The sequence below is a fragment of the Aythya ferina genome, assembly GCF_964211825.1.
Source record: "Aythya ferina genome assembly, chromosome: 3".
In the NCBI taxonomy this organism is placed as follows: domain Eukaryota; kingdom Metazoa; phylum Chordata; class Aves; order Anseriformes; family Anatidae; genus Aythya; species Aythya ferina.
In genome coordinates this window covers 103,594,670-103,608,136 of record NC_140298.1, presented here as the reverse complement: position 1 = coordinate 103,608,136, position 13,467 = coordinate 103,594,670, and the positions used below count along the sequence as shown (strand labels likewise).

The 13,467-nt window shown below is 37.4% G+C and overlaps 1 protein-coding gene across 4 annotated transcripts in view; it reads left to right on the top strand.

Annotated features, from left to right (window-relative positions):
• KIDINS220 (kinase D interacting substrate 220) overlaps positions 1-13,467 on the top strand; it is a 71,196-nt gene that overhangs the window by 46,013 nt on the left and 11,716 nt on the right. For 2 of the 4 annotated variants that reach the window (XM_084513616.1, XM_084513615.1), the window contains exons 23-26: positions 3,687-3,865; positions 4,880-5,106; positions 9,923-10,033; positions 10,906-10,962. In XM_084513616.1, coding sequence (XP_084369742.1) covers positions 3,687-3,865; positions 4,880-5,106; positions 9,923-10,033; positions 10,906-10,962 — 574 coding nt within the window. The remainder of the gene's footprint in view (positions 1-3,686; positions 3,866-4,879; positions 5,107-9,922; positions 10,034-10,905; positions 10,963-13,467) is intronic. The other 2 variants (XM_084513617.1, XM_084513618.1) reach the window with 2 other exon arrangements.

The following is a 13,467-nucleotide window of genomic DNA, read 5'->3' as shown; positions in this document are numbered from 1 at the left end:
CACCAGGCAGGTCTGTAGCCACAAGGTATGTATTAGATCAAGCCAGGAAGAACTCAGTAAGTCAAGGTCAAGATGACCAAGATAAATAGACGTTGCTCCGGTCAGGACCAAAGGCAGAGGCTTGAACTTGAAGGCAGTTCTTGACCCAGGCAGGGGTAGCACCCAGTGAGGCTTCCCACAGCTTTAATTGCAGCAGCCAGGTCCCAGCTTACCCAGTTGCACTGTATCCGAGCTGGCCTGGAGCTCAGGCAGTGAAACCCCTGGCAGGGGGAGAAGAGGTGATGGATGGAGCCTGTTGGCATACCTGGGGGCTTGGCACAGCCAGCCGAACAGGGAATGTGGGCACAGCATGGCCTTCAGCATCAACAAGTACAAGGAGGACATGGAGGCCCTGGAATGTGTTCAGAGAAGGGCTACAAAGGTGGTGAGGGGCTGGGAACACACGTCCTGTGAGGAGCGGCTGAGGGAACTGGGGGTGTTTGGTCTAGAGAAGAGGAGGCTCGGGGCAGACCTCATTGCTCTCTGCAGCTACCTGAAAGGAAGGTGTGGGGAGCTGGGGGTCGGCCTCTGCTCACAGGTAACCAGTGATAGGACTAGAGGGAATGGCCTCAAGTTGTGCCAGGGGAGGTTCAGGTTGGAAATGAGGAGACATTTCTTCTCAGAAGGAGCAGTCAGGCATTGGGATGGGTTGCCCAGGGAGGTGGTGGAGTCACTGTCCCTGGGGGTGTTCAAGGAAAGGCTGGAAGTGGTGCTTAGGGACATGGTTTAGTGGTGACATTGGGAGTATAGGAACAGTTGGACCAGATGATCTTGGAGTTCTTTTCCAACCGTAATTTTTCTATGATTCCATGACTCTTAGGCTGCTCAATCCTTCTGCCTTTTGACCACCAACTAGCTTGGTGGTGCAGGGTCACATCCTGGGGTGGCAACCACCTCCAGCAGCAGATGGTGAAAGGGAGGCTGTGTCACGTACAGCCTGGCAGCCTAGCATCTTCCTGTAGATTGTGCTGGTAACATTTGGTGCTGTTGGACCATGGTGGTGATCTTCCAAGTCAGTCACGGAAACGTAAGATGAACCAGAACCAGAACTAGAAAGCAGAGCAAATTCAGAGTCTTTTGAATGGGAGATGATTTATCTATGCATATTTATAATAAATCATTTTATTTGAGAGAAAAAAAAATCAAGAAATAACCCATTGTTATTGCAGTATAACTGAATCCATACTGAAAAGTTTTTGATTTTAACTACCTATGGAAAGATCATGTGAGGCATAACGGAATGAGGTGTTAAGTTTTACTTCTGTCAATGTGATGTTCTGTTTTAGTCCCATTTCTTGTAATTTCAAGTAGTTTCTCATGGAAGCAGACACTCAGCAACACTGATACTTCTTTTGATGTTTCTGATTTTAAGAGTAATTTTTTTTGCTTCAGGAAAATCTATCCCCAAAAGGAGAATAAGGTGTTCATAGTGCTTAAGTTTTAGATCTGTGTGCTTATATTCTAGCAAGAGCAACCCTTAAAGTTCTTTACCTGCTAGCCTTTTTTTTTTTTTTCTTCATCTGAGAAGTGCAGGCACATATGATTTTGGTGGCTTTTTGCCAAAAGATTATCATTTACATAAATATTTCTTGCAAAGACATAGCTTAAGCCGTTGAGCTCAGGGGGTTAGAATAGAGACTTCAATCTGTACACCAGCAGTGGGCTATTGGCTTCTGAACAGTGGCTTTGTTCATCGTAGTCAGAACACTGTTCACATTCAGCCTTAAGTAGAGCTGGCATTAAAATTCAGCTAATTTGTTTCATGTGATTCATCAGCTGTGTGTTTTATTTAAATCTGTGTCACATTCTTTTTCGGCATTCTATTTTCTGGATTTAAGTGTTGAACTAGGCCACTCTTTAACTCTTCGGTCCCTGCCTTAAAAACTGACTTTGTTTAAAACTGGCAAAATGAGAATTCTTGCCTAGAGTACTCAAAGTAAATATGAATAACTGGAATGCGTGTTAATGTTCCAGTTTTTAAGACGTATGTTGTTTGATTTAAAATGTTTATAGTTTAATTATAGTTTTGATATAAGGCAAAATGGAAAATCCTAAGGTAGCAGCTAGATATTAATGTAAAATAGACAGTTCTCAGAATATGAGTATACAAGTTTTACCTTGATACTGCCCATGTTCTTAAATTTTTGTCTTTTGACCATTCATTCATTGCTGTGAAGATCATTTAACTCCTGTTAGATATTTATTTCTTTTTTAAAAATGCTAATGGAACATGAACTGTTCCTATTCTTTGAAATTGTAACCTACTTCTGAGTCTCAAGTTTCTCTTTCTACAGAAACTTCACCTTCTGTTCTCCTAGGGCTGGAGCCCTTGAAGCCTTACACACCTTGAATGTGAATAATCTCAGTGCTATCTGAAGTGCAGCTCATAATGATTTGCAGGATCAGGACTTTTGTTAGAATAGACTACACCTGCTTTTATACTTGGTTACTTCTCCAATGTAAAAGTATGTAATATCATCATGAATAAAGTTATTTGTAGGACCATGTATGGTACGTGGTCCATTCGGACTAGGTGTTTTCTTTAATACCTAGTAAAATTGACAGGAATGCGTTAATTTTACTTTTAGTACAGTCTTGTACTATGCTAAAAGATTAGAGTGAGGGATTAGCACACGGTTAAAATACATTTTTCATGTAAAAGAGTTGTACTTACTTCAAACATCTAGCACTGATCCTCAGTTCCTTTATTTCTCTTAATACTAAATATTCTGTGTAAATCTGCCATTGTTATTTCTGGAATAATCCCATGGTACATAAAGTAGTACCCTTTATAGGGGACCTAAAATAAAGATGAAAGAAGATCTTTGTTTTTAAAAAGCTAACAAAATGTGAAATACAATAATTCAGCTGATGATAGACTTCGTTCAGAATTGTTGTGTTATGTTGGCCTAAAAAGAAAGAAAAATTAAAAACCTATCCTTGCTTCTCCATAAAACTGTCCTTTATATTAGTGCTTACAAAAAAAAAAAATAAACCATAACCCCACCTCCATTCCTTGACAGTAATTGTAATACATCAAGAGTCCATCATATTGATCACGTCTGACTATTTTGTTGTTCTCCTCTGTTATTGTATACATGTGACTTCTTGCCTCTTTAAGAAGGTGAATAATTTAAAAGCAGGTACTCTCTTTTCCTCTCTTCTACTATGAAATCATTCACTGTTGGGTTCTGATTAACGTCTAAGATGCCTGACCCTTCCTGTTGAAAGAGATATTAGTTTAAAAGTTAGAATTTTAACTATGGAATTCCTAATTTATTTATTAGTTTGAATAAATGTTTGAGGTTAATGCTGACGCATGCTAACTTGCCCTTACTTTGGATTTGATTTTACTGATCTATAAATTCCTGATCTGATTTTAGTCTTCTGTATGGCTTCTCTGAGATTTCTCTGAACCTTGCAGTTAGATCAGACTACTTAAAAATTTGATATTTTTTTTTTCATAATAGAAAATGTTAAACTGTTCTTTCTGAAGACAGTGCAGGTTTTTATGGATTCTTTTCATTTTCCAGCAAACAGGAGAACAGTTGCAACTGTACGGAACAGTCTTTTTTCTATAGCATTTCACTATGAAAGTCAGACTCCAATGTGGTTTGTTTATTACTTATCTATATTTTTTCAACCAGAATTTCAAAGAATATCCCAACGACTAAAGATGTTGAACCTCTGCTTGAAATTGATGGAGATATAAGGAACTTTGAAGTATTTTTATCTTCCCGAACACCTGTTCTTGTAGCACGTGATGTAAGAACATTTTTGCCATGTACTGTCAACTTAGACCCCAAGCTACGAGAAATCATTGCAGGTGAGTATGTGTTCAAATAAACGGAAAGTGACAGTTTCATCATTTCTTTTTATTTTAGGTGGAGCTGCTTTGCATATTACAGAGAATACTGAGTTGTTCATCAAATCAGACGTTCCTGTCATCTGACCTTGACTTCAGAACCGAGCTGTTCAGTTTCACTATAGATTTTCTGTAAAGGCCAAATCATACAAGACCAAAGCATCTCTTTAAAGGGGGCAAGGTGCTAGTGGTAGTCAAAGATAGCTTTAGCAGTCATGGAAAAACAGCACACGCTGTCTTTGTATTACACAATATTAGTAGAAAAACTATTCCTAGAGCAAGTATCATTAGTTATACGCTATCTGTTTCACGAGTTACTGTTAACCAGCTTGTAGTCTCAAAAATGAAATCAGATCGAGGTATGTGCTGGTATGCAGAAATGCTCTGTTCAGTGACTACTTGCTGCTGAAGTGAACTGCTGTGACCTACAGTATGGCACTGCTTAGGGATTGCTGTTGGGTCTGGAGTAAGGCTGAGGCATCCTAACATGTCCACTTGTTTAGAGATGCCAAAGTTTTAGAGAAAACTAGATCTTTAAAGCAGGATCCTTATGAATTCTTGGTATGACAGTATCCTAAGTGGGATCTGAATTCAGGTATGGTTTCTGTGCCAATTCTCTATTGCCTGCATAGTAAAGAAGTGTTTCCTGGTGTTCAAACAGAACATCCTGTGTTCCAGTTTGTGACCATTGCCCCTTGTCTCGGCACTGGGCTCCACTGAAAGTCTGGCTCTGTCCTCTTTGCATGCTCCCTTCAGGTATTGATAGATATGGATAAGATCCCCCCTGAGCTTCCTCTTCTCTGGGCAGAGCAGTCCCAGCTCTCAGCCTCTCCTCAAAGGAGAGGTACTCCAGTCCTTTCATCATCTTGGTAGCCTTCTGGCCTCAGACTCCTTCCGGATTGTCCACATCTCTAGCAGGGGGCCCAGACCTGGACACAATTCATTGTCTAAATCTCATTCCTTTTTCTATTTCAGATGTTCGTGCTGCAAGGGATCAAATGAATATAGGAGGACTTCCTTATCCCACATTGCCTCTACATGAGGCACCTGCCAGAGCAACATCTCTGTTCAGCCAGCCTTCATCAGCTTGTTCTTCTACAACCTCGTTCAACGGACCCTTCAACAGCGGAGTTTTATCACCCCAGCCTCATAGCAGTTACTATAGTGGTATGACAGGACCTCAGCATCCATTCTACAATCGGGTAAATAATTGAGAACCAACTCGCTTTCTTTTCATTTCATCTGGTAATATTGCAGATGTAGTCTCTAAAATATTTAAAAGACCATGCAAATTATATTTGGAAATGGAGTTTTGTTCGAAAGCCCCAAAGTTGGTAAACTTCACAGTAATATTCAGTCATTGTAGTATCATTGAGAAATGTGGTAAATTAAATTGCATTAGAAAAACAAAATACGCAAGGGGAAAAAAGGTCAAATTGTTTTTAGACGTGACTCGGTAGGATGCTGTAGATATTTATTTATTTATTACTTCGTGAGTAGTGAACTGTGCAGTCCTATACTTGCTTACAGTATTTAGAAGAGATTCTGGCTTTTTCTTGGTGACAAGTTAAAACATACAGAAACTCATGTGAGGAACTACATCACAAGAATATATCTAGACATCTGCCTTCCCTTTGTCTCTTATTTTGGGATCTTTTCCTGTAACCAAAGTTGCACTAGTTTAAAAGAATTAAAATAAATTACATAAACCATACATTTTTTTTAGTTCTTTGTGGGCATTAGAAAACATAGTCCTGTGCACAGCTCACTTGAAAGTTGCAATACTTCACTGTATTGTGGGATTTAATATAAACAATGTAGTTATAGTGGGATTTAATCTAAACAATGTAAGATGAGCTATTTTAAACATTGTTCCAAGTTGCTGAGGTATATATCTGCTTATTAGATGAGACAACAGCTAATAAGAATGCTTTTTTAGTTGCGTTTTATGTTAAAATTTGTAGTACTGATCTATTTAGGGTGATTTTGTTTATATTTGTTTAAACTCTGAGCACATTCCACAATTCGTTGCTTTCTATTTTTGTGGAATGTATTCAGTATTTTTTTTTTTTTTTTTCTTCTTTTTTGTAATGCTATCAGGGAAAAAGAAAATCAGAAAGCTGATGTAATTCATGGCTTGCTTCTATATATAAGAAATGCCCTTAGCTTTAACAAACACCGTTTGATAGTAGGTTATGTTCAAGCTAATAATCTGGAAAAAAAACGTTATCTAAATCAGTGTTAGTAAGGTAGAAAAGGGTACGTGTAGCACAGAACCTTTTATCTGTTCTAAAATTATTCTTATTTTAATACTATATTGAGCATATATGCTGTTTTGTTGAAAATAACTTACGGCGACACATTCTTTGAAGTAGTCCAGTACTGATCAATGCTTATCCCATGAATCTTCCTCTTGATAGTAACTCAGCTTTCTTAAAGTGAGCATTTAATTGGAAGTCCTGTTTTTGTCTGTGTTACTGTACATGACAAGGTTAACAGTGTGTGGTAATACACAACTGAAACTTGTGTGTTTTTATGCCTCTAATAATCACTACAAAACCAATTATTAGAGAGTCATAGCTGTTCTTACAAACAGTTTACATGTTCATTTTTATTACGTGCATATATGGACTTAAAGGTATGTTTGTTTATTTATTTATTTATTTTACCTTTCTGCCTACTTAAGACTAAAATGTTTCTGTTTTGGCCTGTCTCTGGGTTTTTATACTGTTCTTCCAGGATATAATCATTTTTAGTGGTTCACACTTTCAAATATTGACACACACATTTATTACTTTCTTCTATGGAGTTACGCTGTCATGAACGCTGTATACTGAAATAAATGAGGAGAACTTCATAATAGTAGAAAACTTAGACTAAAAGGCAGTTTTCTTCAGGATTTTAAATGGCATTTCACTTCTCAGGTTTTTGTAAGAATAGTATTTAATAAAACAACAGTAATAGAAGAATTGGCTCTCCCCAGTAGTATAGTAGAAGTATCTAAGAGAGGTCTTGGGTACTTGTATGCCAAAACACAATGGAGTCAAATACTGCTCTGGAAATGCCTGAATTTTATGGCAAAGTGCTCTTAAGTTCTTGGTATAGATGCATTGCCTTTTTTCTGAACAGCAAATGGTTCCTGTCTTGTTGTCTGTAAGCAATCATTTGTCCTTAGGGAGAAAAAAATAAACAAACATTGAACTCTTGGGAGAAGCTCAGGTTGCTTATTTTCAGGAAATACTTTTTATTATTACTATTATTATGTATGTTTCTGCTGTTTTCTTCAGATGTTCTTGTGTTACGGTTCTTGAACGTCCAGTCACATAATCTCCTTGTTCTTGATGTAAAGCCCCTTTCTCTGTGTGCATTGCTGTAAAGGAAGGATTACAGTCCAGTTCAGCAGCTCTTCAACTTGGCCCTCTGGCTCTCAGTACTGGCCTGTGATCGAGGTGTACAGATTACTCTCTAGCTCCCTGGCAACAAGTTGGACTCAAGTTCAGCTTCCCAAAATTGCTGCTTTCATAAACCGTTGTTGACATCCTGATTCCTGTGGGAGAGGTCAGAGCAGTAGGCAGGTCTAATCAGGATTTTCCTGAGCAGGATCTAGGCTTTATGGGGGAATTTTATTTTATTTTTTTCAGAACAGCGGCAAGTTCTTTGGTATCTTGGCCAGGCTTATGCTTCATAGGCTGTGTGCAGACTTGGAGAACAGCTCTGCAGTGGTTAATGCCCAACATGGATTTATACTTATCTCACATTTTCATGATATCTGTATTATCATACTTTGAGACTGCAGAGTTTAGGCTTATATTGGAGAATTGATTCCACAGTTTGGAAGCAGTGAAGCAGCTGAAGTGGGCACAAAGCATAAATAGAAATTGTGAAAAAATGATGGTGTAATTGCCTTATTGGAATTTTTTTTTTCATTGCTTTGTAGCTTGATGACTCGCAACCAACAAGCAGGTGCTGACGATGTTTCAGAGGATAGTCTTTGCTGTGAGAGCTAGGCACTTGGATGCAGTATAATAATTAAGCCTCTCATGCCTTGTGGGTTTTCCACGTGGTTTAAGCTGTTAATGGAAAACTGAGGCATTTAATTATTTAAGAAGTAACATAAACTTTTTTTGAAAATGATTTTATTTCCATGACATACCATAGAATGTGCCTTATGACAGTGAAATAAATTTAAATCTGTATTTTCTGAATCATTCTGTACCAGCCAGTAAATGTATGGCAAAGCCTAGATACTGTTTCTCTTACCTATCCAAGTAAAACTAAAAATCACACAAAAACACATTCCCACAGTTAGACTAATGATTACAATGCATATCATCTTAACTTTGTATGCTGGAAGAGCATATGAAATTTTTGTGGTAATTGTATACAGGTGAGTCCAAAGCCTACCTCTTGCAGCTAAGAACAGGGAACAGTTTGTATTTTGTCATAATTATTCAGAGTTGTAGCATATGCCATCTAACTGTTGTACACAGGAATTCCATTCATTTACAGCTGCTTCTGAACGCAGAATTCTTTGCTTGTTTGTTTTTTGTCCTTATTGATAAATCCAAAGTGGAATACTTCAGTATATTTTACTCCTCCCTCGTAGATTGGCCATCAAGTCATAAAATTATTTAGACTACAGTGAATTTGGTCTAGTAGACTACTCAGAATCTTGTCATGTGCAGAAACACAAACAAAATACTATGTGTTTTTTTGTTGTTAAATAGCTGGATAATACAATTTTAAAATGTTATGTATGGAAAATATATTTTGAAAACTTTTTAAGGAACTGGGCAATGAATGAATAGCAATATAGGTTCCCTAGAGCAGGCTGCCCAGCTAGGCATCCAGACGGGCCTTCCAATTATAGGCTCTATAATTCTGCTTATCCTCAAGTTTGAAGATTCTTTTTTTCCACTGAAAATTGATAAGGAAATTAAGGTCTTTATTTCAAAACCTAGGTCAAATTCACAGATAACAAAATTTTAACAATATTAGGGAAGCACTTCTTAAATGCATTACCAAATTCTCAAATGCACACGTATTTTTATCACATGCCAGTGGGTAGCGAGTGGATTTCAGGAAACGTGTTCATACAATTAATTTCAGCACTTCAAGGATTGGAGTGCTTTATTCAAAAGGAGGTGTGTTTGTAGTTTTGAGATCCCTGTATCTCTTAGAAGTGACTTTATTTATAGCCTGAGTCCTCATTTGGACCCCTTACACTGATACACTGTTAAAACTTGGATAGTGTATGTTTTCTTGAAGTTTGTTAGTAAAAAGGGATAAAAAGGTACCTGGTTACAAGAAGTGTGATTAGAGTTAGGTTGTATTTGTGGGAAACAAAATGTTTCTGTTTTTTAAAAATATTTCTGATACTTGTTTTATGATAATTAACATTTTACTTTAAAATGGTATTTGTATTGAACAACACACACAGGCATATTCCTAACTAAACAAAGCCTAAATATTTTCTGCTATAATGTTAAAGTCTATTATATGTAGAAGAAGGAAAAAAAAAAAAAAAAAAAACAACAACACTCCAGATTGATTATCATAAGCAGGGGAAGCTCTAGTGATGCTTTTACGTATCCAATTTTTTGTGTATAATTATTTTGCCCTGTGAAACATTCTGAATTTCACTGAGAATCTAATTTCGATTTCAGTAGCTCAGAGATTAGTGAAAATATCCTAAGTGTAAATCCTTTTCACATTTTCAAATCAGATGTTAGTGTCCAGTTCTGTTCTTCCAGCAGCCCATGCCAGAGCACCCACTGCCATTGAAGGGAATAGAGGGGGGTCAGTTGCTGAGGGGTTTTGGAAAACTCTCTCCAGTGCTTTTGACTGATTTCTATTAAATGCAAAAAGTAAAGAAAGCTGTTAATAATTGCTCTTTTCACTTAGTTAAACTCAACTACAGGATGTGCTTTGTTGAAATAAGTTTTATTTTATTATTACATTTTGATTTGTGTAATTGTTTGTCCCTTTTTTGTTACATTTTTATTTTTTTTTCCATAGCCATTCTTTGCCCCATATCTTTACATGCCAAGGTATTACCCTGGCAGTTCTCATCTCATCTCACGTCCACCACTAAAAACGAGTTTGTCCAGAGATCAGAACAATGGCCTAGTAAGTATTTTGAAGGATAATTCAAATACTAACCTAAACAATAAATATAGTGGGTAATGCGAATGAAGGTTACTAATGATGATTGGGTGTTAGACAACTGCAAGCTCTATCTTATAAATAGTATAAGCAAAGGTGTTATTAATGTGCAATTTAAAATGTATTTTGTTTTAACTTTACAAATTACTTAAAGGTAAAAACTAATTCTGACATCCAGGTATCAAGACCTGTAGTATTGGCAGGAAAATATGTCAATAAACATGTCAACTGTGCTATAATAAATTGATACAGCATGTTGTAAGAAAAAGAATGCTGCTGGTAAATTTATATTCAAATTTACTAATACGAATTCTGTGATATCTGAAGAAGGCAAAAGATGTCCCTTGATGTTGTAAAGAATGTTACAAATTGGAAGGCCAAAGTTAAAAGCAAAGTTTTAAATATTCAAGTGGAACAAAATACATTTAATCTTAAGTGTGCATTAGATACAGCATGATTTTATAAGTAAGTATAATTCAGCTTTATCCATTGAAAGGGAAGAATGAACAGACTTTTCTAGCTTCCTATAGAATAAATTCCTATTAACGGTATTTATTTTACTGACAGATGAGTGTTCAAATGGAATTAAGAACTAAAGAAAGCTTTAAAAAAAGTCAGTAAAAACCTCACTTGTCAATTGCTCTAATTTTAGGATATTGATACGTTGAGCAAAACTATCAAAAGGTTTTGAAATCTTTTCTTTAATCACTAATGAAAAACAAATGTGTGTGTCGTTTCTGTACTGTTATGAGATCATTCTCATTCATTGTTTACTTCATATTTTTCGTTTAGCCCTTGATTATTTTACCCAAACCGTAATATTTTGTTGTTGTTAGGATGTTATCAAGGAGGATGCTGATGAGGGGCTTGCTTCACCCACAGACCCCTCAATGGTAAACGAGTAGTCATGTGGTGTGGAAATTTTAGCATCTCATTGCTTTTTCAGCAGTAATGAGTCTGCATTAATCTTAACTGCAGTTCACTAACACTGCATCAGTGGCTTTGGTGGGCAAATAGAGTAGTTGAAAACTAATGTAGTTCGTGAATGAATTTAAGAGCTAATATTTCACTTCTAAGATGTAGTACATTTTTCCCTGTAGTTTTTCCCTTACCTTTCTCAGTAGCTCTCGTGAGTATTGTGGTAGCTAAACAGACCGGAGAATGGACTTGGTCAGTTGTGACTTAGATTCTAGCTGTGTGCTTCTTGTTTCAGTCAGCTCTGTCACCTGAGCCCTACTTCAGCTGGTGGCATAAAGCTGTTGTCCAGTGGAGGGCCACAAAGATGATACGGGGCCTGGAGGAGAGGCCCAGTATCTTCATATCTTCATATCCTCATATCTTCACTATGAGGAGAGGCTGAGAGACCTGGGTCTGTTCAGCCTGGAGAAGACAGAGAGGGGATCTCCTCAATGTGTATAAATACCTGAGGTGTGGGAGACAGAGGGATTTGGCCAACCTCTTCTCAGTGGTCTGTGGGGACAGGACAAGGGGCAATGGCCACAAAATGGAGCCCAGGCAGTTCCGCACCAACATGCGGAAGAACTTCTTCACGGTGAGGGTGACGGAGCACTGGGACAGGCTGCCCAGGGAGGCTGTGGGGTCTCCTTCTCTGGAGATATTCAAGGCCCGTCTGGACGCCTGCCTGGGCAGCCTGCTCTAGGGAACCTGCTGTGGCAGGGGGGTTGGACCCGATGGTCTCTGGAGGTCCCTTCCAACACCTACAATTCTGTTATTCTGTGATTGCAGTTAACACAGTATAAAGCAACGTTTCATGGAAATAAACTAAAAGTAAAATTACAGGTAATAAGTTTATTCTTGAGTCAGAATGCTGACATCTGCCTTTTCCACGATTTGTTTTTGTTTTATTGTAAGTATTTGCACAAAGGTGTCTTCTTTATGGATTTCTGTCTTAATTCTAACTGGGAATCGGTGGAAAATCCAATACCAAAGAGGTTAACACAATTTAATCTTTTTCTTAATTATTGCTGCCAATAGTTCTTGGCAACAGTTATAGTTAGATCTCAGTGGTGGTGTTTTGTTTGTTTTTTTTCTTCTAGTAAATTGTTACAAAAAAGTATTCTCATTGTATAATGAAAAGGGGGAAAAAAAAAGAAAAACACAGACCCCAGAACTGCTGTTTTTAATTCCACATAACCTTCCTTTAGCAATTATGGAAATGCAATGGAGAATTTACCCTAAAGTTCTCTTTCCCAGGTCATCAGGTACCTTGGGTGAAGGGATGACTTTGAGGTAATGTTTTCTTGTAGTGTATTTTTTGGAGAAGCTGATGTCTTCCCCATGTTTGATTACTTATCTCAGTATCTTCTTGTCCCATGTCTCCCAGTCCTTTTGCATCTTGTCAGTGCTTTATTGAAAGCACAGTTAAAAGGAAACAGTATTACACTTTTTTTTTTTTTTTTTTTTTTTGAGGTACTGCAATTATCCATAGGTGGTAGGTACAATAATTTTACCCAGCTAGTTAGGTAGCTCTCAACTGATGGATCACTGCCACTAGATAAAAGATGTTTTTTCCTTGTGTCTTAACAAATGGATTGGTGTATGTGAAGTAATGAAATAACCTTTTTTTTTTTAAAGGGCAACTGTGTAAAATAGTTAATGAGCACCAAGGTGTGTAACTGATTTGATGACTGAAAACAAGACATGCAGAATCAGAAATGACTTGGAGAAATCTGGAAAGAAGGCAGAAATACTGCGATTTTACTTCTGTGTAAAACAGAATTAATCATTATTTTTAATCTTACAGAGAAAGAAACAGAAACTTCAGGAGTATCACTTTTTATACAGATCATCATGCTATTCCTTGCATGAGCTGACAGAGCTGTGCTGAGGATTGTATGTATGTTAAGGCCCCTCCCGTTGTTCTAAAGTTTCAAATCTTAATCATTATCTTGTAAAATCAACATAAATCTAGGTTAGCTTAATGAAAATCAGAAATACCTTGAGAACAGTCAATTGTGTATAAATAATCTGACTTGTGCTACCATCTGTATTTGGATTTTTTTGATTAAAACTTGTTTATCTTAGACCATAGTTTATTATTCTTTACATAGATGTCAAACCATTAAGTTTACTAATACCGTCTATGTAGTTGTATCAAAATGTAGATGCATTGCAAATTTTAGGGTATCCGCTTTAAGTCATACCTAATTTCTTTATTGATTGGAGATAGCAGCCTCTGCCCATCTGTGCTGGAGGCTGCTGTGGGTTGGCCCCAGCAGGCAGCTCAGTGCCACCCAGTTTCTTGCTCGCTTTCCCCAGGTGCTATGGGGAGAGAATCGGAGAGGTTAAAGTGGAAGAACTCATGGGTTGACACACAGACAGCTTACTGGGGCAAGCAGAAGCTGCCTGTGCAAGCCAACAAACCAGGGAACCCGTTC